The 25,967-nt window shown below is 34.7% G+C and overlaps 4 protein-coding genes across 11 annotated transcripts in view; 2 read left to right on the plus strand and 2 right to left on the minus strand.

Annotated features, from left to right (window-relative positions):
- LOC131001622 (H/ACA ribonucleoprotein complex subunit 4) overlaps positions 1–25,967 on the minus strand; it is an 806,367-nt gene that overhangs the window by 278,195 nt on the left and 502,205 nt on the right. The gene's annotated exons all lie outside the window — the stretch shown is intronic.
- LOC131001821 (pentatricopeptide repeat-containing protein At1g77360, mitochondrial-like) lies at positions 105–5,181 on the plus strand. Of its 7 annotated transcripts, none has more exons than XM_057928455.1 (6): positions 105–136; positions 2,220–3,944; positions 4,026–4,446; positions 4,567–4,663; positions 4,777–4,835; positions 4,917–5,181. In XM_057928455.1, the coding sequence occupies exon 2, from the start codon at positions 2,256–2,258 to the stop codon at positions 3,687–3,689; it is 1,434 nt and encodes a 477-aa protein (XP_057784438.1). In that variant the 5' UTR covers positions 105–136; positions 2,220–2,255; the 3' UTR covers positions 3,690–3,944; positions 4,026–4,446; positions 4,567–4,663; positions 4,777–4,835; positions 4,917–5,181. The 7 variants fall into 7 exon arrangements, with proteins under 7 accessions (XP_057784438.1, XP_057784419.1, XP_057784448.1 ...); XM_057928436.1 differs by lacking the exon at positions 105–136 and adding an exon at positions 834–1,393; XM_057928465.1 differs by lacking the exon at positions 105–136 and adding an exon at positions 835–1,393 and having other exon boundaries at positions 2,273–3,944.
- On the minus strand, positions 7,063–10,269 carry LOC131002200 (heat stress transcription factor B-3). Its single transcript, XM_057928730.1, has 2 exons — positions 9,539–10,269; positions 7,063–7,788 (listed from the first exon to the last, which is right to left on the minus strand). The coding sequence occupies exons 1-2, from the start codon at positions 9,776–9,778 to the stop codon at positions 7,327–7,329; spliced, it is 702 nt and encodes a 233-aa protein (XP_057784713.1). The 5' UTR covers positions 9,779–10,269; the 3' UTR covers positions 7,063–7,326.
- LOC131011158 (uncharacterized) lies at positions 17,413–19,557 on the plus strand. Its single transcript, XM_057938959.1, has 2 exons — positions 17,413–18,894; positions 18,988–19,557. Exons 1-2 carry the CDS (start codon positions 17,413–17,415, stop codon positions 19,555–19,557), a joined length of 2,052 nt encoding a protein of 683 aa, XP_057794942.1.

Here is a 25,967-nt window from a genome sequence, read left to right on the forward strand (position 1 = left end):
GATTTAGGAAATTCGAGTTACGTGTATTCTCATTTTGCGTATAGATGATATTAACAATTTGCAATGATTCATAATTTGCAGGTAATGCGGGTACCCGAATACTTGTCGTGAGTATTTGGGTGTCCGCATTTTACGGGTAGGTAACCTGCGCTGCCTTGAATTTATACCCATAATGAATATCTAATGAAAAGCTTTTTGTTATCTTTTGTGATCTTATTTCTATTAAATATCTCGATAACTAAGAAGATGATTTACTAACTACTTTCCTAAGCGACTCACAATATTGAAACTAATGTAAATTTTGTAGTATTGTAGTCACATATTATATTTTTTTAAATAATTAATAAATATAATATAATACATGTCCAAATATATATATTAACTTAAAATAATTTAATATTTGATATATGTGTATATATGTTCATTTAAATTTAGGTATTTTTGCTACCAAAAATATTTATTCAGATAGAATTGATCACCGACAACAATTAAAAGTATTACTATATTTTTTTATAAAAATAATGAAATAACCAACCCATATGATTCATTGAATTTATGATTAAATATTTATCCCATTATTATCTGGAACCGATGCATATAGACATAATGCAAATGTATATTTTGTAGTATTATAGTCACCAATTACATATTTATTAAGTAAATAATAATAATAATAATAATAATAATAATAATAATAATAATAATAATAATAATAATGATAATAATAATGATAATAATAAATTGAGTGGGTTATAAAACAAAAATTTTAAAAAAAATGCAAAAAGAACATAAAAGGAAAGACATAAATAATACTAATATTGAAATAATCAATTAAAAACAATAATTTTTAACTGAAAACTATAAATTAAATATAAAAGTAAAGTACAAACATAATTAATAGTAATAATTATGGGTTTAGGACGTTTTAATTTGCCTAATAAATATAATCATAAATGAATGTATAACAATCAATTAATCGTTACACATATAAGCATGAAATGGAGAATTTAGAAAAATGAAACTAAAATTATTTTGAATTGTCACATAAGATAGAGAATTATTGTGATGGTTCTGATATGTTTCGCTTTATATAATTAATTAATTAATAGATTGTATTATGAGAGTATACAGTATTTTCCAATAAACAATCTAGAAAAGTTAAGAAAATGAGCCCAAAATATAGAGGGCCAACTATACTAAAAGCCCACTATATCTAGTTTTTTTTAGAGACGACTATACCTAGTTTTATTACTTTATACACTATCCAAGTTGATCGATCCCCAATTAGTCGGTTTCTCTTAAAACAATTGATTTTCCTGATTTCCTCCGACTTTCTACTACTCGCCGTCGCGCTGCCGGTGGATCCCTCGCTCTTTCCGGATTCTCGTCGAAGGTATCGCCCCGCTCCTCCTCGTCTAGCCCTATGCTCTTCTTCCAGCTACAGTTTTTTGATTTGTCTGTTTACCGCAGTATATCGTGTTTCTATCGTCCCAATGTCGTTTCGTTTGTATTGAGTCAAATAATAATAATGACCATACCTCGTTCATACTTCAATCAGCAGCTCACTCTTATCTTTTACTATGTGGACTAATTTTCAACTTATCGATCAATAAAGAAAATTGATTCTTCTGTTTAAAACATCGACAAAAAATGTCATGCATGTAAATTTAAACTGACCAACAAAATATCAACCTTTGAGATGATTGGAAAAAAAAAAGTCTCATACTATAACCACCCTAGGTTACGTTGGTTGGAATTGTATAAAACTTAAATGATATGGTAAAAAGAAAAAGAAATTGGGTGGATAATAATCATAAATCATTACAGTCCCTTAATTTACATTAAAAGGTCTTTTTCTGGTGGGCTGGGATCGCTTATATGCTATGGGCCACCGTCGGCCCACCTGATTGATATGTGAATTTAGAAAGGAAAAAAAACAAAACGCAGGTTCAACTGAAGCAACTCCCATCCCATTCCCATTCCCATCTACAAGAAAATTGAAATCTAATCAGTCTTGGAGGCGGGAAGACGAAGAGCAGCGCCATCCCGTGCGGCAGAAGCATTACTATAAACAGCACTAACCTAGCCCCCATCCGCCGTACTCAGCCTCCTCTCGCGCCATTGTGTGTTATAGTTTTGCATGCCATATGTTCGATAAAATGCCTAAGTGATTGTTTGTATGCAACAACTTGATTAGTTGACCAAACACTTTCCTCCAGGTGTTAAATTTCTCAACTTCTACTCAATCAGCCATCATGATCGTGAAAAATAGGCCATTTTTCAGGTTCGTGACGTTTGGCAGGCTGCATAGTGCCAGCGAGGCAGTGCAAGATTCATTCGATGTAACGAAAAGGGTCTGCAAGATCATGATGTCCTGCCCCAAACTAGGCCTAGACACGGTTCTTGATCAAAGCGGCATTCGTGTCTCCGAAGACGTGGCCGAGAAGGTCCTTGAGCGGTTCGAGAATGCTGGGATGCTAGCTCACCGGTTCTTCGAGTGGGCCGGGAAGCAGAGACACTACGAGCACAGTGTTCGAGCCTACCACATTATGATTGAGTCGATGGCGAAAATAAGGCAGTACGAGATCATGTGGGATCTCGTGAACGCCATGAGGGGCAAAGAGATGCTGAATATCGAGACTTTCTGCATCATCATGAGGAAGTATGCGCGGGCACAGAAGGTAGATGAGGCCGTCTACACGTTCAACATCATGAACAAGTACAACGTTCCTCCCAATCTGGCTGCGTTCAATGGCTTGCTGAGTGCTCTGTGCAAATCTAAGAATGTGAGGAAAGCTCAGGAGATTTTTGATGCAATGAAGAATGATCAATTCTGTCCAAATCCAAAGAGTTACAGCATTTTGATTGAAGGATGGGGGAGGGCTCCGAATTTGCCTAAAGCTAGAGAGATCTTCAATGAGATGGTTGATTCCGGCTGCAAACCGGATATTGTCACGTATGGGATCATGGTCGACATCCTCTGCAAGGTGGGGCGCACAGACGAAGCAGTTGGAGTGGTTAATGAGATGGAGTTGAGAGGCTGCCAGCCAACATCTTTTATTTATAGTGTTTTGATACATACATATGGGATTGAGAATAGGATTGAGGATGCCATTGATACATTCCTTCAGATGGAGAGGAACGGAGTGAAGCCCGACGTGGTTGTGTTCAACTCCTTGATCAGTGCTTTCTGCAAAGTGAGCAAATTCGAAAACGCCTACAAAGTTGTGGATGAGATGGACAAGAAGGGGGTGAGTCCCAATTCAAGAACCTGCAATATTCTCATCAACGCCTTGATTGGCCGTGGGGAGACAGATGAGGCGTTTAAGGTGTTCCGGAGGCTGTCTAAAGTCTGTGAGCCAGATGCAGACACGTACACGATGATGATCAAGATGTTCTGTGAGAGAGATGAGCTGGAGGTGGCTCACAAAGTGTGGAGATATATGGAGAGGAAGCAGTTTGCTCCGAGCTTGCACACGTTTTCTGCACTGATCAATGGGTTGTGTGACAAGGGCGACGCCTCTAGGGCTTGCGTCTTGATGGAGGAGATGATGGAACGAGGGATTCGCCCGGGGAGGCACACGTTTGGCAAGCTGAGGAAGCTGCTTCTCAAGGAAGGGAGGGAAGATGTAGTTGAGTTTTTGCAGGAAAAGATGAGTCTCTTGGTGAAAGAGCCTCTATGTGATTGAGATATATAATTGTTTGCTATTGAGTTTCAAGAAAATCACATTCCGTTTCCTAGTACCTTCGCTCTGCAGCTTGCCTTTTTCGGCTATGCAGCATCTTGCTCAAACATATCATGCCTATACAGTGTTGCAGCTTGCCTTTTTCGGTGAAAAATGGCCACTGATGGAGAGTTGCAGCACTGAATATGCGTGATGTTTGAAACCCAAGCTGGACCAAGAGCAAGATATCAAGCTCTCTGCACAAGGATTGAGATAATGGTACTTTACTAGAGAATTAGTTGGCTCCTAGCGAAATATATACTATTAATGGTCATTCTTCTAAATTGCATTTATGTTTAGGTTGGAGGCAAGCTCAGATGTATCGGGAGTTCTCAGCGCTAGAGGTAGTTTTCTTTTTCCTATAGTTAACAAGTTTTATCGAAGTGCTTTCGTTGTTTGATCTTGCCTCTCTCTCGTCTTCAGGTTAAACCTACTGAAGTGAGCTCTTTGGACTTGGATGTGATGTGCCAAACAATTCAAGACAAGCTCTTTCACATGGCTTCTCCGCCACAAAGCATACTCAACGACCTTGAAGGTTGCATAGGACGTGCCGACAGCAGTACTGCTGAAACAGTGGCAGAAATCAGCTTATCAAATGAGATGATTGTGACAATTGCGCGGTGGCTTGGTAATGAAGAACGAGTGCAAACTCTTGTATCAGCATATAGAGATTCTCGTGGGGCTTTTGGTGAACAGTTGTCAGAGCAGTTGCTTCGTGATGGTATGAATAAATTTGTTTTCCAAGTGCCGCACATGCTTGACGATTCATACTTATGCTCAAGTGAAGCTATATTCAACACCTTTTCTCACAATTTCCATTTGTCTTTGTCTATCTTACTAGGAGGGATCTAACTGCCGTTATTTGCAGAGTGGTGGTTAACATTTGTCCAATCCTCTTTCAGAGTGGTGGTTGTGATGGATTGAGTGTTAAATACCAGGTAATATTGAGTAGCATCCGAAAACGCTCGTTTCTATTTCTGGAAATTAGTAATCTAAGATTCATAGCAGCGGACTTTGAGTTCTTATGAAGTTGATTTTATGTCTGTTTCAGCTGCCATACTATGAAGATCTCTCACTTGCTGATGTTTTTGGGCACATGGAAAGAAACAGGTAAGAAAAGGAAAGCTTACGACTACTTTTACTCGCCCGTTTCTCCTTATTCATCACTTGTCCGTTCTATCCCTTCTGCAGAAACGCGCTTGGCATATCTGAGTATAGCATCAGCCAATCCACACTCGAAACTATATTCAACCATTTCGCGACTAATCCACGAGGTAAGCTATCACATATCTTGTTTCTCTACTTGTCTTTGTATAACGGGACCTACCTTTTTGAGAACGGTCTTCAGAACTTCATTGAGTTATACCCGTTGTAAATAGCACACTTTTACCAAAACTGAACTACACTACTTAGTATCTGTGACATTTAATGAGACAAAGATGAGGTTAAAGTGCAAGTAGCAAATTTTGCAGATTCTAGTTTCTCACAGTGTTGGTAATTCACATTATTTGACTGTTGTGTTCGATAGGGTTAATTTATAAGTTACTCGAACGTTTGTTATTATTAGAATTTGGCTCATAATTCCGTTAAAAGGGGAGAGGATTATTCAACTTATACACTGAAAGCATGATCTTTTTTTTCCAGTCAATTTGGGATAAATAGGGTTTCAACACACCTTATCACGTGTAAGCTTCGGCTACTGCATGTAGACCAAACGAATCCTAACCAACTTGAGTTTGCTCTGATATCATATTAGAATTTAGAAGGGGATGAAGGGCCTAATTTTAATAGTTACAGTAATGGTATAGTTTGTATGCACTAATGAAATAAAATACTTGAAAATGCATGTGAACGGATCACAGATGCTCCTGCGAGCTCTTGGAATAGGTGGTCATTTTCGACTTTATTTTTCCTTCTATTAATTAATGGCGTACTCATGCTAATTTTTTCAAAGTACCTGCTATTTTGTCTCGTTCAATTATTAACAATTAACAATGTGGGCAGCATATATTCATCAATCAATATTCACCTTATCTATGCAATATATATGCTCCATCTGTCCAGTATTCATATTTTCATTTTATCCCTTTCTATTTTTAATAAAAGTATTTTATACAACCCTATACAATGTGGGGCTCTGATCTTTATTCTATTTGCAATACACTCAATTATTTTTTTTAAATTCGTTTCATTCTCAAATAGATAAGTATTAAATTGTGGGACGGATGGGATGGAGTATATTTGACCAAATAATGGTGAACTTTTAGTCACGATAGAATTCTTTTTCTTTTTTTGTATACCTCATATAATATGATTGGGTGTATCGATCTTATATCGAGAAAAAATCAGGGTCTGATTTATTTGATTTATTTAACTTCAAAAAGAGGAATAAACTTAATTCTATTGGACTTGGATGCTCACCTATACCTCTAAAGTAATTGTTTCAAATTAATTAGACTAGTTTATTAGTTTTTTCTTTTGTGTACGAATTTATTAATTAGTTTTTTTTTTTGTTATGGTGGTATAATTAATAATATGGCGGATAAATAATTATTTTGGTTGTTAGGTTTAACTTATTGGGAAAAATTGACTTTCAAAGTATTGACTGCAGATGCAATGAACTAAATTCATTTTTTCCTGGTTTTGGGGCAGTCTTTCAATAATATTTCTAAGATTTATCGCCTTTCCTAGGCCATCATCTTCCATTTAAGTAAAACTAAAGTCAATTTCACTGTTCACATGCTTGAATAAATAAAGGTTGCTGTCCTTTGAAGTTATTGACTTTATAATTGCTTCAGATAAACTCTTTTAATGCTAGGTTCGAATGTCAAAATTTGATTGAATTTTAACTAATCGGTATGTTAATTAAGTTAATAACTCAATGATGCTTGCTTTCATGGCCGCTTGGCTTTCAACCTATTTGGTCGTGATCGGATGTCAACTTCCTAATAAACCCATCGCTCTGATTCTTCTCTTACATTTTCACATTGCATCGCCACCCATATATATGTTACCATTAATTGCATTTGAAGGTAGGGAGTGTGGAGATTATATTTTTTATATCTTGTTTGGTAATTTTGAATGGTAATATATTTTTCAACTCTTTATAAAGTGGTATAAAATTATACCACCCAACCTTAGATATTTGAATTTTTTATTATGTGAAAATAAATGAGATATAAGGTGGTAAATGGAGTTTATCCCTTCCTTAACCTCAAAACAAATATATTCTTAATTAGGCTAAATTACAATTATGACATCACTTTCAAATCGAACAAATTCTCATCATTTAAGCATATCATAAGTATGAGAACATGTAATAGGTACTAATTAGATCTTAGCAACAACCCCTTGATATTTATTTCAAATTAATATTGAAATAAGTATACAAACTAATTTTAGACTCTTTATCTATCACATTGGCAAATGTAGCTACTTATGAAATGTACCCTTTACAGTTCTTCTTTCTCACACAATATTTTTGCATGACACAATAAAAAAATTTACACAACTTAATTGGGTAATTTTTCACCCAAATAATTTGCTCAATTCGATTCTTTCCCTAACGTTAAATTTTCTTGAAAATCCTATACCACAAACATCAATTATTTGCATGAATGAGCAATCCAGCAGTCTTACTTGTTTCATGAGCCCTCTTTCTCTTCTTCTCCTTCTCACTCTTGACTCCCAATCTCACTCCGAAAAGCTTTGGGCCCTCCTCGGGCTCGGCCTCCTCTCGGCCGCCGCCGTGCACCGCCACCAAATCAAGAAGTTCTTTGCATTTCTTCTTCATGAAGGCCAGCTCCGAGTTCAAGACTCCATTCTCTTTCTTAAGCCTCTTGTTCTCATCAACGAGAGTTGTGAATTCTGATGAGGACGACGTCGATGATGACCGCTGCTCCTCGTTCTCCGACTGTGGAGGTGCTGTCGCTGCTTGTACATTCGGCTGTGCCTTGTTGGACCACGCCTTTCTCCGCCGGATCTCACAGAGTTGCTCCCTTTTGCCCTTTCGGAACATGTCGTTGCTGAACTCCCACCGGTTGGTTGCAACTTTGTGAAAACCCTAATAGTATATTTCACAAATAAAATCAGAGTTTATCATAATCCAATTTTAGAATATAAATCGAATTTTGAACATATGATAAATGTTCTGTGAAATATGATGCATTAAAAAATAATATATATATATATATATATATATATATATATATATATATATATATATAGGGTGTGGTTCTAGAGAGAACTACATTATTTGTGAGAACGGAGAACCATCAAATCTAATGCATTCACTGTAAAAATTAATGCATTCGCTGTTAAAATTAATGCACTCAAAAAAATAAAAAAAATTGCTCCTTCAGGATTCGAACCCAGGATCTGCATTCATCCAACAAGATGATGCATCCACCGTAGATCTTGATGATCGAATGACTGAAAATGGTTCTCCGTTCTTTTTTTATTTATGGTTCTTTCCTGAACCTCTCCCTATATATATATATATATATATATATATATATATATATATATATTATATTTGTCATACGGGATTCCATATTTTTCCCTCCGTTTCAGTTAAATTGATCAATTTCTTTTCAACACGTGATTTAAGAAACTAGTGTTTTAAGTGTGTTTGGTAATAAAATTAATAAATGATTAATTTTATTTCATATAAGAAAATTGATCAACTTAGTTGATACAATCTAAAAATGAATATTGATTATGTTAGTCGGAATGGAGGAGTAATTTATTTTATTGGGAGATGAAATTTGTATCTATAGATAGATGATGAATTGATGATGATAGGCCATCTTCTTTTTTCTGGGTGATGATAGGCCATCTCCAAAGCACGTGGTTATACCGGGAGCTTTGAATGATGGATATATGTACAACAACTATGATTATAAATGTAATGGTTAATAACTTTTGCTAGTGGTCTTTGAAATATGCTTAATCTTCCTCCTAATTTCCTGGTTGTATTAAATCACAAACACACATACATCCAAAAACATCCTCTAATAAAATTATTTATATATTTATCTAAAAAAAAGTCCGTGTTCATAATTTCACACTCAAAAGTTTCACATATAATTTTATTGTTTTAAAGGGGCTCCACAAATAAACTTAATTTTTCTCGTGCAATCATGCACACACGCGTACATACATATATAGGGGAGTGTTTCAATAAAATATATAGGCCATATTCATAAGTGTTTTATTTTGCATGATTGATTATATATGCATGCATGATTGAATAATTTTATCCTCAATAGTAGACCAATATTTCTCTAATTCTACAATTTCTATAGGATATGAATCAAGTAAAACTAACTTATTGATATAAATAATCAAGGATCTTAGAATATTCTAAAGTTTTAATCCATTTAAATAAATAACGGATCTATCAATGCTAATCCTCCAAAAACGCCATTCACAGTACTTGATCACACGTGTGCTAACATAATGATTATGATTTATGAACCATCGGTTTAATATTTTAACCAAAAAAAAAGAAGAAAAAAAACTACACAAATTTTCGAAACGAAATAAACGAAATTAAATATTAGTATTAAATAGCTTGATCATAGTTTAATAAATAACGTCGATCACGAGGAATATAATAGTACACAATCCGCCACTTGCATAGAAAATAAATATAAAAAACAACTTTAAGAAAAACTTGAAACAAATTAGGAGACCAAAAACCAATTTATAGAATCTTCTGGAAAAATTGAATCAAAAGTGCATATATAACAAAAATAATAATTAATTAATTAAACAAATTTTGTTCATATAAAAAATAAATAAAAACTTACATAAGTGTTGAGCTGCCTAACAAAGCTGGAGAAATTGCTGTGTTTGAAGAGGGTAGGCAGCAAATCCCTAGCGAACTCCGGCGGCTGCCACACGACGAACGCCGTGCCATCGGCGTTCCACGATATCACGTCGTCCGTCTCCGGATCCTCCACCAGCATGTACGTCTTCAGCAGGAACGGCGGCGGCGACGCCTTCCTCACGTATTCCAACACCGCCTTCTCTCGCTCTCCTGCCTCCATATATACACAATTCTGTTATGTATGTCAGTCTTTTAACTATTTCTAGAGAGAGAGAGAGTTAGGAGGAGAGGTGGAGGCGGAGGGCGGCGGAGAAGAGAAGAAGAGCGGTTAGAAACTCCCAACCCCAGCAATAGAAGCCCAACACGACTGATCCACAGTTCATGAGAAATGCAACACCTTCTTAATTCTCTCTCCTTTGATCACACAAAACAACCAAATCGCCTATGCGTATAAAACGTACATATATATTTTTGTGTGTGAACGTAATAATAATTGTGTGTGTGTGTGGGAGAAAGAGAGAGAGAGAGAGAGAGAGAGTTATGAAAGAAAAACGTGTAAAGTGTAAACACAAAATATGATTTGTATATATATGTATAGACTTCTTGGAGTAGAGAGGCGCGTATTACATTATTTTTATTCTTAGGAATTAATTTGTGCGGGACTGACTAAAAAAAATTAAAAAAGATTCAGATTTATATTTCAATTACATATTTGTAATTTAGTTATTTACAAGTGTAAATTATACTAGGATATAATTTGATATGAAGCGGTCTAACACAACTCTCATTATTATAAAAGTTGGTATCTCGACTCTTGTGTCTCATTTTGTGTTTGAAAATTCAGAGTAAAATGAAAGTTTTATTATATTTTGAAAACCTGCAATTGTTATTTCGAATCTTAAAATGAAATAGAATACGATATTGAGACATCAGCCGTAGAATGCAATTAATAAATTAATAAGTTGAAGTTGGAATTTAATAATGTCAATTGATGAATTTTGGGAGCAGGCAGATGACTTTTGGTTGCCAATGATTTTCAACCTTGAATTCCAGTCAATTTTTTTTAATATTAATTGAAATGCTCGACACGTTCGAACTTATAACGCATTATGCAGATTATATCATAATTACTCTGTTAATGGATTGATTTTGATTAATCCGTTTAATTTAAACAATGAGCTAGGTCTTTACACGGACGATTTTGATTTTTCCGACACGTATTTAATTCATTAAGATTTGTTATAAAGTTTACGATTAAATCTATTCATCAAGGATTATATATACAATAAATCTATGCAGCCACCCACACACTAATATAATAAGGATAATCTTGATTTATTTAATTTATTTTTTTAAATAAAAATAGGATTTAGTTATTTTATTATATACTCTATATTGTACTTATTTTTTTAAATTTTTTTTGTATTTTTTATTTTTAATTTATTTTTTAATAAAAATAAAAAAGTTACCAAAAAATTGCAAAAAAATTACTATAATGTAGAGAATATGATAAAATGACTAAATCTTATTTTTATTTTAAAAAATAAGTTAAATAAATTAAATTATTTTCTACTTAAGTAAATTGTGGGCAGCCACAATGTGGCTGTTTAGCATTATAGCTTGACTAGAGTTAAAAATTTATTCCAGAAGGCAGAGCCGCAGAAGGCAAGGTTTTCTTAAAATATTAATTAGATTGTAGTATAAAACTAATTAATGCGAAAAACCTAAGGATACATGCGACAAACAACAGCCAATATTCTATTATCAATTTTTAATCGATTTTCATTTTTCACTGCAATATTACAATATATATATATATATATATATATATATATATATATATATATATAAGGTATAAACACTTCTTAACGTATAAATTATAAACTAATTAAAATGTATGAATTTTATGTAGAACGCCTATGAATTATTTGTGTAAATGTCTGAATTACGGGTAAAATTTTTTTTGCTACCTTTGGGATCCGAACTCAGGGCCATGAATTCATCCAACAAGGTGATGAATTATCCGTATATTTTGATAATCTAAGCGTTGAAAATAGTTCCTATTTTATACTTTAAGAAGTGTTTTTATTTTATCCCACATATATATATATATATATCATCATTTTTTATTTTACCAGTACTAGTTTTGCATTATTCTTTCCATGGCGCCGACATATCCAATTAAATGAATATGAAAATAAATATTTACAACGTTCAAACTTATGACTTTTATTCTCTAAACGTATTTACTAAGGGTGCGTTATCTTTGGTTGTAAATTTATCATGAGAAAATGAGGGATAAACAAAATTTCACTCTTTAAACTCTTCCTTTCTTTTTCCACATTTCCTACTTGACCCTTACTCATTCTTCATTTACATTACCAAATGGTGTGATAACATTATCCCTCCTTTGTAGTGTAAATGAGGAATGAGTAAGGGTTAAGTAGGAAATGTAGGAAAAGAAAGAAATGATTTAAAGGGTTAAATTTTATTTATCCTTCATTTTCCCATGATAAATTTACAACCAAATAGCACGCACCCTAAAAGCACATAATTTTTCAATCGAACTCCTAATAATTAATTAACTTATAATTAATTAATTATTGATATATATATATATATATATATATAGGGGCGCGCTCCAGTGAGACCCCCTATTTTTCGTGTAACATGAGTACAATGAATAAGACATGTAATACTAATGAACAAAACGTATATCTAATGAACAAGATGTATATACTGATGAAAAATAAAATTTAAAAAATTCGTAATGAATAGACATATATACTGATGAACAGGGCCGTATATACTGATGAACAATGCAGTATATACTGATGAATAACAAAATTTAAAATATTATGCTCCCTCCAGGATTCGAATCCTGCGAAAAAAATCACCCTCCAGATACAATATCAACCATAGGATTGATAAAATAAACGCACCAGATCGTGCCCTAGATCTCACTAAAATTAGGGGTCTCATTAGAGCGGCCCCTATATATATATATATATATATATATATATATACTTAGTTCCAACTTAATCTTGATTTTGCATTTGGATTATTCTTTGCTACAGGTGACCTTTGTTGACTTTGAGCCATCGCCTATATCTCTCATTTAATCTTTTATATATCTAGAATATGTCTTCCCGTTTAAGATATGGCATTAACTGCATTTGGCCACTAATCCAATTCAACATCTTAATGAAGTAAAAAGAGAGACATTAATTTTTTCCTCAAACGAAAAGGATAGATTATTTGGTGAAATTTTTCTTAAGTTTATCTCTTCCGACTGCCGACTGTCAATATCATAAAAGGAGAGTCTTGTATCACACCGTATACTAATTCAAAATCCACTTTAAACATTAGTAATAATGTAATATCACAAATATGCGTGAGAATTTATATTGAAACGATTTAATTATTGTCTCGTGAATAAAAAGTAATTGAATTAATTATCTCCTTATACATACGTTGGTCGAGCTGTCCAAATATGCTATGTGTAGCGAAAAAACGTGTATGAAATTGGGTGTATTTAACACTATTTAAAATAGGTATTATAGAAAAATTAAAATTCTCTTAGTTGAATAGTTGGACGTTGCGGTCCACTCATATATATATATATAGGGAGAGGTTCAAAAAAGAACCATAAATAAAAAAAGAACGGAGAACCATTTTCAGCCATTCGATTATCAAGATCTACGGTGGATGTATCATCTTGTTGGATGAATGCAGATCCTGGGTTCGAATCCTGAAGGGAGCAATTTTTTTTTAATTTTTGAGTGCATTAATTTTAACAACGAATGCATTAATTTTTACACTAATGGTAAAAAATAGGACACAATTGCATATATATGTTATTATTAGGTTTTATTATTATTATTATTATTATTATTATTATTATTATTATTATTATTATTATTATTATTATTATTATTATTATTATTATTATTATTATTATTTATTGAATTATTTTTAATTTTAAATTTGTGAAGGATATTTTTAAATAAAAATGATAGAATTTATATACTTTTTAAATTTTGGCTACAATCTATATTTACTTAGTAAAATGGTTATTTTCTATGATTGATACTTAGTTTTATTTTCCTATACATGTGATGCATAAATTAAATTAGTCATTCTTCGGTTCATAGGTTTCGTTTATTTTTTTTAGGCGGATTCAATATTACTTTCTCTCTGAATTCTTAAAGTTTTTCCATATGTATAAACTGGATCATCGGAATAATATAAGTACTTTTAAAACTCAAAATCAATCAAAAGCCACTAAAATTCATGTCCGAGCTAAATATATAATTGTAAATGGGTACAAATATTAGATTTGATGGTTCTCACGTTCTCACAAATAATGTAGTTCTCTCTAGAACCACACCCTATATATATATATATATTATTAAGACACTTATAATTATTCTTATTATATATAGTATTCAGTATAATACTTACAAATATCTTGTTAGAATATGTGGGTTTATTTGGTTCAACTCTTCATGTCAATATTCAAGATAATAAAAAATTAAACAAAGTGATGAAGAAAAAAAATCGAAAATTTGTAGAATTTGGCAAGTAGAAAATGATGAATCTTCAAACCACGTCAATTACGTGTTGGACGATTCTGTATTTTCCATTTTACTACATTATTGTCCAATCTCATTATACGTACCATGAAATCTTTTTATTCAAATTAATTAGATGAGTCATTATTTTCTCATATAAAATAATAAAAATAGGAATAAGCTAATATTCACCAGGCACAAGTGTGCATATTATAATATTCACTGTGACATGGTAAATGCGTCGTGTTTATTTATTTATTTAATTTTTGTCTAGAGAATTATAGAAAATGTGACGTATTAGAAAATGATAAACACGTCGTGTTACGCATGCAACTTTTAAATTCTATAGGAGCTTATTTTGTCAAACACTTTGAAGAAGTTTATAAGTTCATAAAGTTTATAAGCTGATCAGCCAAACACCGTTTAAGTCTAATAACTTTAAGTTGGATATAGAGTGCATGTTTTAAATTAAAAAAGTAGACCTTTCATATATATTTAATGAAAATGATATTTTTACCCATTAACAATAGAAAGTTTTTAATTTAATTTTTTCTTCTTCTTAAAAATATAATTGATAATGATTTTCTATTTCTTTCTACGACGACTCAAATTCCAAATTTATTGATTGAAGAAAAAATGTCTTACGTACCAATTAAATTATGAATTCTTAATTTAGTTGGACAAGTGAGCTTTTTTTTTTTTTTTTTGAAGTTACAAGAGGTATCTGAATACAATCATTAATGTAACTCGTACGCAGATGGGACCTCAACACCACACAACGGTGGGAAAACATCATCGGCATCATTGCACGCAGGTGAGCCGCACGAAAGCGAGAACGCCCTGCGTGTGGGACCAACAAACAATCAAACAAACAATATGACATCACCACCTTAAAGTGGGAAAACATCGCCGCCAAGCGGGATCGAACCCAAGACCTCTCACAAAGGAGAGTCTTTGGGTGCCTCAGTTTTGCCACTAGAGCAAGGCCTCATCGGCGACAAGTGAGCTTTCTTGACTTCAATTTTCCTTCACTTTCCTTTTTTATGTATGTAATACATTAATTATATGAGGACAAAATACCAGAAAATTCAAAATATTGCACCTTATTTTCTTATCATGCATGTATAATTCACACTAAAAAATCGGAGAAATTTAGAAAAAGGAGCAAAAGATGTATGCGTAATATAGTGCGTATAGTACTTTAATCGATAATATAAGTACTGTGAATAGGCGAAAGTACCCACTTTTATAACTTGTCTTACAAAAGTACCCACCCAAGCCAAAGTCCAAAAAGTCAAAGCCGACATGCTTGGTTTTTTGGAAAACCAGACCTGACATGCTTCGGTTTTTGTAAAATGTCTAACTCACGTCAATTTCAGAAGTTAAAAATGTGATGAAGAGACAATAATTGCCCAACTCACGTCACTTTCACAATCTAATGTATACTGTATGTTTGAAAATTTATAAAAAAATTAGCTTACGTTTGCGTTATAAAAACATTAGTAAGAGGACTAAAAATTTCACTATTATGTATATTATGAAACAAAAAAATATTCAGAAACCAATGAAACAATTAGCCGCCGGAAATTCATAGCCGTGAACAGTAGCCGGCGGTCCAAAATATACACGGCTACTGGTCAGCGGCTATGAACTTCCGGCGGCTAATTACTCCATTTGTTTCATAATATTTTTTTGTTGCATAATATACATAATAGTAAATTTTTGAGCCCTCTTAGTAATATTATATTATAACACGAATACCTTAATTTAGAGTTTTTATTTAAATTTTTAATTTTATTTTTTTTATATTACAAGAAGTATGCATTGATGTCAAATATGAGAGATACTGAATCTGCAAAAAATTGGATTATAGTGGGGTAAAAATACTCACTTTATGCATGATTTGATTGAACACAAAATAATACAGTAAACACATAAAATAATAGGCTATTTTTGAAGAAAACACTTGAAACTCCTGAAATGTAAACAAAAAAATATTTGAGCTCTAAAAATAAATTAGCCGCCGAAAATTCATAGCCGCTGCCCAGTAGCCGCCGGTCCAAAATATACACGGCTACTTGGCAGCGGCTATGAACTTCCGGCGGCTAGTTACTCCATTTGTTTCGTAATATTGTTTTGTTGCATAATATACATAATAGTGAATTTTTGAGCCCTCTTAGTAATATTATATTATAACACGAATACCTTAATTTAGAGTTTTTATTTAAATTTTTATTTTTATTTTTTTTATATTAAAAGAAGTATACATTGATGTGAAATATGAGAGATACCGAATCTGCAAAAAAATTGGATTATAGTGGGGTAATAATACTCACTTTATGTATGATTTGATTGAACACAAAATAATACAGTAAACACATAAAATAATAGGCTATTTTTGAAGAAAACACTTGAAACTCCTGAAATGTAAACAAAAAGATATTTGAGCCCTACAAAACAATTAGCCGCCAGACATTGAAAGCCGGTCGTACTAGCCGTGATAAATTTTTCACACACGGCTAGTGACGCCGGCTACGATTTTGTGGCGGCTACTATTTTTTGTTGGGACAATAAAATCATTTTGAAGTAATACATATGGTTGTAAAATTTTTTACCTTGTTATGAATGTTTGAAAGTAACATATGTATCCCTTTTTTGTGTATTTCTATTTATTTGTTAATGTTTTAGTCAAAAAAGTACATGTCCACATGAAATACGAGATAAGGTGACTGCACAAATTTGGATTGTAATGAGGCTTTAATGCTCACTTTCTGCATGCATTTGATTGCACATTGAATAATAGATTGAAGTGTACTGAATGAATGAACAATACATTTCACGTGAATTTGTACAAAGGACTCTAATATTAGTCTATAATAGGGCTGCATTTGTGAATGAGAAAACATAAATCCAAATACTCGTAGAAAGAGCATTCAGTTAAAAAATTGAGAAATTGAAACCCTCAAGATTTGAGAAGTGGTTTCTCATTTAAGTTGGTGCAACTGGTGTTCAAAATCTACTTGAAGAGGTGATTTTCTCATATATTGTTTGTGTAATTAATAGTTTGAATGTTTTATGTTATATTTATGAGAATTTTTAAAGTGTTTATGCATATTTTAATACTACATTTTATGTGTTTTTATAGATGGAATTCGTTAGATACATATATGTGAGATACAACGGACTCGTCGATGGTATACACTATGTTGGTGGGGCTACAGAGGTCCTTCCCCTCGTCAACGAAACTATTGAGAGCCTGATGTGCAGCGTCAACAATATTATGAGGACGCATTCGTTGAGCTCGAGCTACCAATTGTATTATTTGGCGACCAATCTATTTGGTAGGGAGACGAAATGTGGCTTGGCCACAGACGATGACGTGGAAGCCTTGTTGGCAACTGCCGACTATCCCATGGTGTACGTTGAGCACTACAACGGTCCGATTGTAGAAGAAGCACAATGCAGCACTTTTAATTTTGCTGATCCTTCGGGACACGTAGATGAAGCACAATGCAGTCAGTATGAGACGCCGTATTATCATCATACGTCGTTTCATGGTGTCCAGAGCTCGCCTCCACGACAATATTTTACATGGGATGGACAACCGCTAGACGAATCTACATGGAATCAAACCGAAAGGCTTAATGAAGTATGTGGGAGATTGAACGATGTGCGGACAGATGATGAACCTGAGGACGAAGCTGAAGGCTCGGTTGCATCAGGAGACGATGATGATTCTGATGACGAAGAATTTGACCCTGCGCTCGAGGTGGGCACTGCTTCTGATGCCTCTGAGGATTTATTAGACGACGATCTAATCGATTTCACGGAGACCGAGCGAGCAGGTTGGATCCGACAAAGTACAACACGTGACGGAGATCCGACAGCCGAGACCGGTGATCTAACTAATTGGTTAGTTCCCTTGATTCCAGTGGACGCCTCGGCTTCGCTGGTTGCTCGCGAGAGTGACCCTTCTAGAGTTGATGATCTGCAGAAGAATTCTTTTTACAACAGCAAAGACGACCTGATCATTGCTGTTGGTTTGTGGAACATGAAGCGAGGCACTGAGACAAAAGTTGTCCGCTCAGATCCGGGACGAGTCTATTTCTCGTGCAAGCACTCTGACAACTGCAATTTCGATCTTCGTGCGTCTAGTCACGGCCGAGGGATGTGGAGAGTGCATAAGTTGAAAGAGCATTCATGCGAAGGGGACTTGCGCACAGCTAAAAAAATCAAGGCGCACTCGAAGGTGGTGGCAGCGTTTGTGGCAAACAGAATACGCGATGATGGAGAGGTCATTAAGCCGAAATCCATCATGGCTGAGTTAGTACGCGATTTCGGCATCAAAATCAAATATGATGTCGCGCTGCGTGCAAGAAATCTCGGGATGGATATGATATACGGTCGAGTTGATGATTCGTTCCTCCTGCTCCCAAGATATCTGTATGCCCTGAAGGAAGCGAATCCTGGCACCGTATATGATTTGGACGTAGATGTAGACTGCCGGTTCAAACATTTGTTTGTTGCTCTGTGGGCTTCCATCTCACCTTTCTACTTTCACCTTCGACCAGTGATTGTGGTTGACGGCACACACCTGAAGGGCAAAAATAGTGGCATTTTGTTTGTCGCCGTGACAAAAGACGGAAACGAGGCAGTTTTTCCCTTGGCGATCGGTGTCGGTCCGATCGAGAATGATGAGTCGTGGAAGTGGTTTATGTCACATCTGAGAGGTGCTTGCGGCGAGCCCGATAACTTACTTATTGTATCTGATGCGCATGTCTCCATCGCTAATGCTGTGAAGAGCGAGTTTCCAAATGCTACTCACGGTATTTGCTACTACCACTTGTTGAACAAGATGAAGGGTTACGGGCCCGGTGTTGCTGAGCTTTTCCGCCAAGCTGCATACGCCTACGAGCAATCAGATTACACGCGTGCAATGTCAGCCATGGCTGCTCTGAAGCCAAAGGCGTACGAGAAGTTGTTGCGCGTAGGCCCGGAGAAGTGGGCACGATCACAATGTCCTGTGTCCCGTTACAGTTTCCTTACATCCAATGCCGCCGAGAGTTTTAATGCACGTTTGCTGTGGGCTAGGCGTCTTCCAATCTGCTCGATGTTGGAGGCAGTCAGATTAGTTGTCGAGCAGTGGTTCAACGACAGGCTTGCGGCCGCACAAGAAAGCGATGAAAATCTGACTCCGGAGGCAAAACAGAAGCTCAGTGCAGAACTTGTAAAAAGTCGTCGTTACACAGCCAAGAGGACCACCGAGAGAAAATACAGGGTTCGTGCTAGTGGTCGCCATTATATGGTTGACCTTCAAAAGCAGAGCTGTGAATGCAACGAATTCAACGAGGACCAGATGCCGTGTTCTCATGCGATTGCAGCCATTACGTATGTCATTTCTATTCATGACCTCAACACAAGTTAAACATATAAACAGTCCATAAATGACACGTAATTTCAATTAGAAGTTAAATTTAAAACAAATACTGAGCTTTTACCCCACTAAACTGCTGCCATAAACGCTCCATCTCTTCCTGAGAATATCCAGCCTCGGCCAGAATCGGCAGCGAAGAACGAGGCAGCTCGAATGGGTGTGCTGAGCTCGAGGGCTGCTCAGTGTACGAGTAGCGTGGCCCCAGATATGGGGTCAACTGTAGGCCAGCCCCAAAAGTCGTGGGCACACCAAAACCAGTATGCGGGCCCGGTGGGGTTTGATAATCATCACTGCCGGAGTGACCCGCGTCCCTAGCAGGAGACTCGTGTGCAGGGGACCTCTGCTGTGATGGCGCATCCTTCGTCTCGGGCTCCGTCTCGGGCTCGGGCTCTCGTCGCCTGTCCGATTGAGGTCTTGGAGCAGGCATGGGCTGACGTACATCGGTGCTATGCGAGCATCGGCAACGCATACACCCAAAGGTCTCCTCTGCCCAATTCTTCAGCCTCGTGAATAGGCTTTCCTCCACACGCCTCGCCACCCGGCCCTCACTCTCGCGCACCATCTGCTCCATGCGCTGCCACTCCTGCTCGCTCAAACCAGAAGGCCCATGAGCAGCACTGCTCTCTCCCCCGTATCTGGGCCTCCTGTGACTCTGTGACCTCCGGCCGGAAGTCACGGGGCGATCGCCGCCGCCAGTCTGATCCCGCTGGCCACTGCTCGACGAGGACGAAACCACCTGTGGTCTCTGCCGCTTTCCCCGATCTGCGCGCCTCGAACTGCGACGTCGGGGTTCCATCTGAATAGATGCCTCAAAGCGGTCCCCACCACTCACATCCGGTCGAGGATTCCTCTGGCCGAAGACGCCCGGACCTGGAAACTGGACATCTCCTTCATTCGCGACCGATAGCCACCAATGCGTCGACGCCTCCCGCTGTTCGGGCTGCAACTCATAAAGCCCGTTCTCCTACAATAAAAAATATATGTACATGATGATTAATATTCATAACATCAAATATAATTAACTAATAAACACTTCAATTATTACCGGTGACTCAAATAGGGGCTGCAAATCTTCTTTGATTTTACTCAAGAAGCTCCACCTCTTGAATCTAGGTAATATCCCGGCATTATGTATAGCGACGGCTCTGCCCAAGCCGGGAACAACCTCAAGACCCCAAGTATATAGAGCCCAAGAAGGCCCATAGAAGTGGTACTTCCATTCTTTCGACATCTTCTTCATCCTGTAGTTCAAGCGATTATATGCCGCTGCACCCCAAGGAAATGTGGAGAACTCCGACAAGTCCTCCACCAAAGCCCACGTCCAGATCTCCACGGGTCGTGGCAAATCCACGCCCAAAACAAATGCGTGTAGCACCAACAGGTGGGCCACACGCAGTGCTACCGAGCCGTCGGGGTCGACAATCTCCGTCCACTGATCAAAAAAAATGTTTGCCAACTCCTGAACTGACAAGCGCTGCCCGCCACAAACTCGTGTGTAGGCTACATTGCTTTGCAAATTGTGGGAGGCTGATGGATCGAAACGATGTGGCCCAAATGGCAATCCGGTCACAATAGCGAAAGCGGCGTGATCAAGGCAAACCTTCTTGCCGTTGATGTAGAACCACATCACATCGTCACTATCCAGCAAATGACGAGAGACAATATGGTGCAATGCCATGTTGCACCTGTTGCCCGGATCCCAATCCAACAAATGTCCAAAGCAACCCTGCCTGAACGTAGTCTCCAGTGCGTCGCCCCCTATTTCCCTCAGTCGCTCGGGTACCAGGGACAAATAACTGGTCTTGTAGTAAGAACTGATCTGCGTCCCGGGGCGATTTATTGTTTTGGGCCTCCGATAACCGATCTATTCAATATCAAAAATATATCAATTAAAAAGCCAAAATATAATTAATTAAGAAAAATAACACAAAATTTAATAATAACATAAGTAATTCAACCAAATAGAATTATTATTATTATTAATAATTCACGAAAATAATTATGTACATGTAGAGGATCTTCTCGTTAGTTTCAATTTATGCACTACCCAATTCAATTCTTTGGTTGTGTATTTTATTTAAATTATTGAAATGATTTTAAAATTAAACTAAATCAATTTATATACTAAGTAATTCACAAATAACATAACTAATTCAACCAAAATGACTACAACAAAATAACATAAGTAATTCACGAAAATAATTAATTATTTTCGTCCCAACAAAATAATTAAACATAATGACTACAACCAAAATGAATATACAACCAATAATTAATTATTTTCGTCCCAACATAAGTAAATTCCATCCCAATAATTAAACAAAATGACTACAACAAAATAACTACAACCAAAATGACTACAACAAAATAACTACCCAATTCACGAACCCAATTCACGAACACAAGTAATTCGAATTAAACAAATTCACCAAAATAATTCACGAACCCAATTCACGAATTTAAAATCAACGAAATAGGATACTTACTTGATTTGAAGAAGAAGCCATGGTGTATGCCTTCGGACGTTGAAAAAATCGTGAATGCTCTCCTTGAAGTTCAAAAAAAATGATTCTCATTCAAACATGGACAAACAAGAAAACAAAGCAAAAAAAAAAAAAAAATCATTCCAATTTACCTTCGGTTTGGAATGCTCTCCTCTTTCTCAAAAATTTACCCGATGCTCTTTCTCCTCTCTCTCTCTTTCTCGGCTGCCTCTCTCTCTCACTCTCTCTCAAAAAATAAACTGATGCCGTGAATTCAAAATGGAATGCGGCTAGGTTAAAAGTTCTAATTCTTATACATGTAAATGGGTTTCTTGGTCAAACAAGCCTTAAATTGCCTTGTGAATTTGAGATACAGCCGTGTATATCCCCCCAATAAAGCTTCCGCGATTCTCGCCTATCTGTATAGCCGTATGAATTGTCCAATCACCCTTTAAGCTTATAATAAAAAAAAAATAGGTTTTCGTGTATAAATAGAAGAAATAGTAGTAAATTAAGGGTAAAAAATACGAATATTATATAAAATGATATGAAAAATTATTTTAAAGACATTTAATAACTTACCCGCCACAAACGTGTAGCCTTCCGCTTTAGCCGTGAGTAGTTTCTTACCCACGGCTACGGCAGCCGGCTACATATTTCTGGCGGGTAATTGGTGTTATGGTGTATTATGTTTCATTGATTCATAATATATGATTTTGTAATTTTTTTATCCATCATTTGCTATTATTTTATGTGTTACAATATTAATTCATATTCCAATCAAATAAACTAAATAAATTTAGACTTATTGAGTTTATTTTGTCAATCTCCTTCTCGTGAATTTACTGCAAAGAAGAAATAGACCCTATAAAGCTGCATTGTAGCCGTATGAATTGTCCAATCACCCTTTAAGCTTATAATTAAAAAAAAAATTAAGTTTTCGTGTATAAATAGAAGAAATAGTAGTAAATTAAGGGTAAAAAATACGAACATTATATAAAATGATATGAAAAATTATTGTAAAGACATTTAATAACTTACCCGCCAGTACTTAGTAGCCGTGAGTAGTTTCTTACCCACGGCTACGGAATCCGGCTACATATTTCTGGCGGGTACTGGGTTGGAAGGTGTATTATGATTCATTGATTCATAATATATGATTTTGTAATTTTTTTATCGACTATTTGCTATTATTTTATGTGTTACAATATTAATTCATATTCAATCAAATAAACTATATAAATTTAGACTTATTGAGTTTATTTTGTCAATGTCCAGTAGCGTGAATTTACTGCAAAGAGATTGCCCCCTATAAAGCTGCATTATACCCGTGAATTGTCCAATCACCCTTTAAGTTTATAATAATAATAAAAATTAGGTCTGTTTAAAAATTTTAAATCAAGAGTATTATGAAACTAGAATTTTTTTAAAAGCTAATTAAGTATTTACCCGCCTGTTAATCCTAGCCGGTCACAGTAGCCGCTGGGATCCATTTCCAGACGGCTAAGTCTAACGGCTACGATTAACAGGCGGGTAATTGTTGTATTAGCTTCAAAAAAAAACTTGTTTCATAATACGCTTCATTTAATTTTTTTTCAACTTTCTTATACATGTTTAATAACATGAAAACTTGTCCTTATTTTTTCGAACTTAAGGCATTTTAGGGTTACAAATAATGACTTAAGTTAGCAAATAATGTCATTTCCTCAGATTTAGAGTCATATTTAACTACCTCTCTTACACATTTTCTTACACAAGTGTACTTGTGTAAGAAAAGTGTAAGAACTTTTACGGAAAACGATGCAAGCCTATCACCATCAATTGCAAAGTGGGTAGTTTTATAAGACATTTTATATGGGCGGGTACTTTTGTAAGATAACTAACCAAAGTGGGTACTTTAAATTCCAACCCATATAAGTATTACTATCACACGCGTGGGAAAGAAACTATGTTGCATGAGTCTTTCTTCTTTTTGACTTAGAAATATCAAATATCTATATAATTGTAAACATACTTTTCAATTTATAAGAATCACAGTATGGAATTGTTCATCTACCCTTTGCGGATCAACCAAAGTGACGTGGCAATATTGAAGTTTACACTCACTTTTTTTATGTTTTTGTTAATAGTTAGGGTTGATTAATTAATTGTTAGGATTTTATTTCAAGTCTTTAGGCTTTTTGGGTCATAGTTGGTATGATCTACCTTTGGTTTTCAATTACGCCAATAAGGCTAATTCAAGTGACAAAGCTGATGTATTTAATTTTTTTTTTGTGAAGGGTCTTGAACTCTTGAGTTCAATTTCAGTTGCATGCAGTTAGTTTTTCTATCTTTTGATAGTGTATGATCGCCTATGTGCGAACCTTTATGTGGTGTAGAGGTCCCCCGCCTCCGTGCGGGTGGCTTATTTGATTATATTTAGATACCTTTTGTAATTATATTTCAAAAAAAAAAAATCAATATGATTTTCAATCACGAACATCTATTAGCATTTGCATCCGTACAATGCATGAGAAATATTATATATATATATATATATATATATATATATATATAATTGATACTTACCCAATTACCATAATTATAAATATATTAATAATATTATTTTTACTGGATATTAAAAGTTTTAATATTTGTCAAAATTTAACAAATACCCTCGCATCTCTCATCTTTTCTTTTGAATAAATCTATTTTTCAATTTTTTAAATTCAATATTTACATAAAAAAAATAGTATCAAATTAAAACTCTTGTCATGATTTTTTATATTTGATATACATATATCAAATATTTTATAATTAGTCAATTAAGTTCCACAATTTTAGAAACTAAATAAAACAAAAAAATGATAAACAAAAAAGAAATAAAAAATATATAATTTATAAATGAACCTTCAATTTTATTATAATCACAAAATTTCCACTCAATTTTAAAATTAATTTAAAATTGAAAATTGTCTTTCAATAGTATATATTATAGATAGGAGGTAGCCAATTTTTTGGATTTTTATTTAGAACATATTTTAGTTTACTCATTCATTAAATGTAAATTGTTTCTGCTGCCAAATCAATAATATATCTTAAATTAATGTTATGCTTGGTTGAGATAATAGAGGCCTCAAAGTTTAGATGATTTATACTGTCACGATTGGAAAAGTACAATTATTTTATTTGATGTCTGATGACTAATTATCATTCGAACTACTACAACCTTTGACACTATGGTCATTAGAGCGGTTTTGGGTTTAATATTTGTCAAGTGCATCATGATTAAGTGTAAGCTAATTAAACTTAATACCCTAATCAACTATGTCTAATCAAATTAAAGGGCCATAAAACAATATGATGTCTACTCAAATATGGAATGTGGCTATAGACATATTCATTAGAGTACTGAATTGTAAAATTATCATTATATTTCATTGGATTTAAAGTATCTATCTTATTTTATGAAGCCATCAAAAATTTTACCAACCTAGATTTGATTTGATTTATTAAACGAGAATAATCTGAATATAAGTATACGACAAAAAAAATGCATAATAAATATATAGTAAAAAAAAGAGTTAATCATGTTTGTGTCCCAAACTTTTAACGTTTTTCATAGAATATCCTCAATTTCCGTTTTTTTTATTAAAAAAAATTAAACTTTTAGCATTTTTCAAAAATCATTTCAATATACAAAAATATCAAAATTTGGCAACAAAATGACGACTCATCTCGTTGGATTCTTAGGACTCTTAGATCAAAACCTTTTCTAAAACTTCATCTAATAAATGACATCGTATTACCCAAGAGTCCGACAATACGACTCATTATTTAGTAGCCAAATTTTATATAGCGGAATGTTTTTTTGAAAAAGGTAGAAAGCTATAGGAAGTTTTTAATAATAAATAAAAAAATTGAAGACGTTTTCTGAAA

This window comes from Salvia miltiorrhiza, chromosome 1, assembly GCF_028751815.1.
Source record: "Salvia miltiorrhiza cultivar Shanhuang (shh) chromosome 1, IMPLAD_Smil_shh, whole genome shotgun sequence".
Taxonomy (NCBI): Eukaryota; Viridiplantae; Streptophyta; class Magnoliopsida; order Lamiales; family Lamiaceae; genus Salvia; species Salvia miltiorrhiza.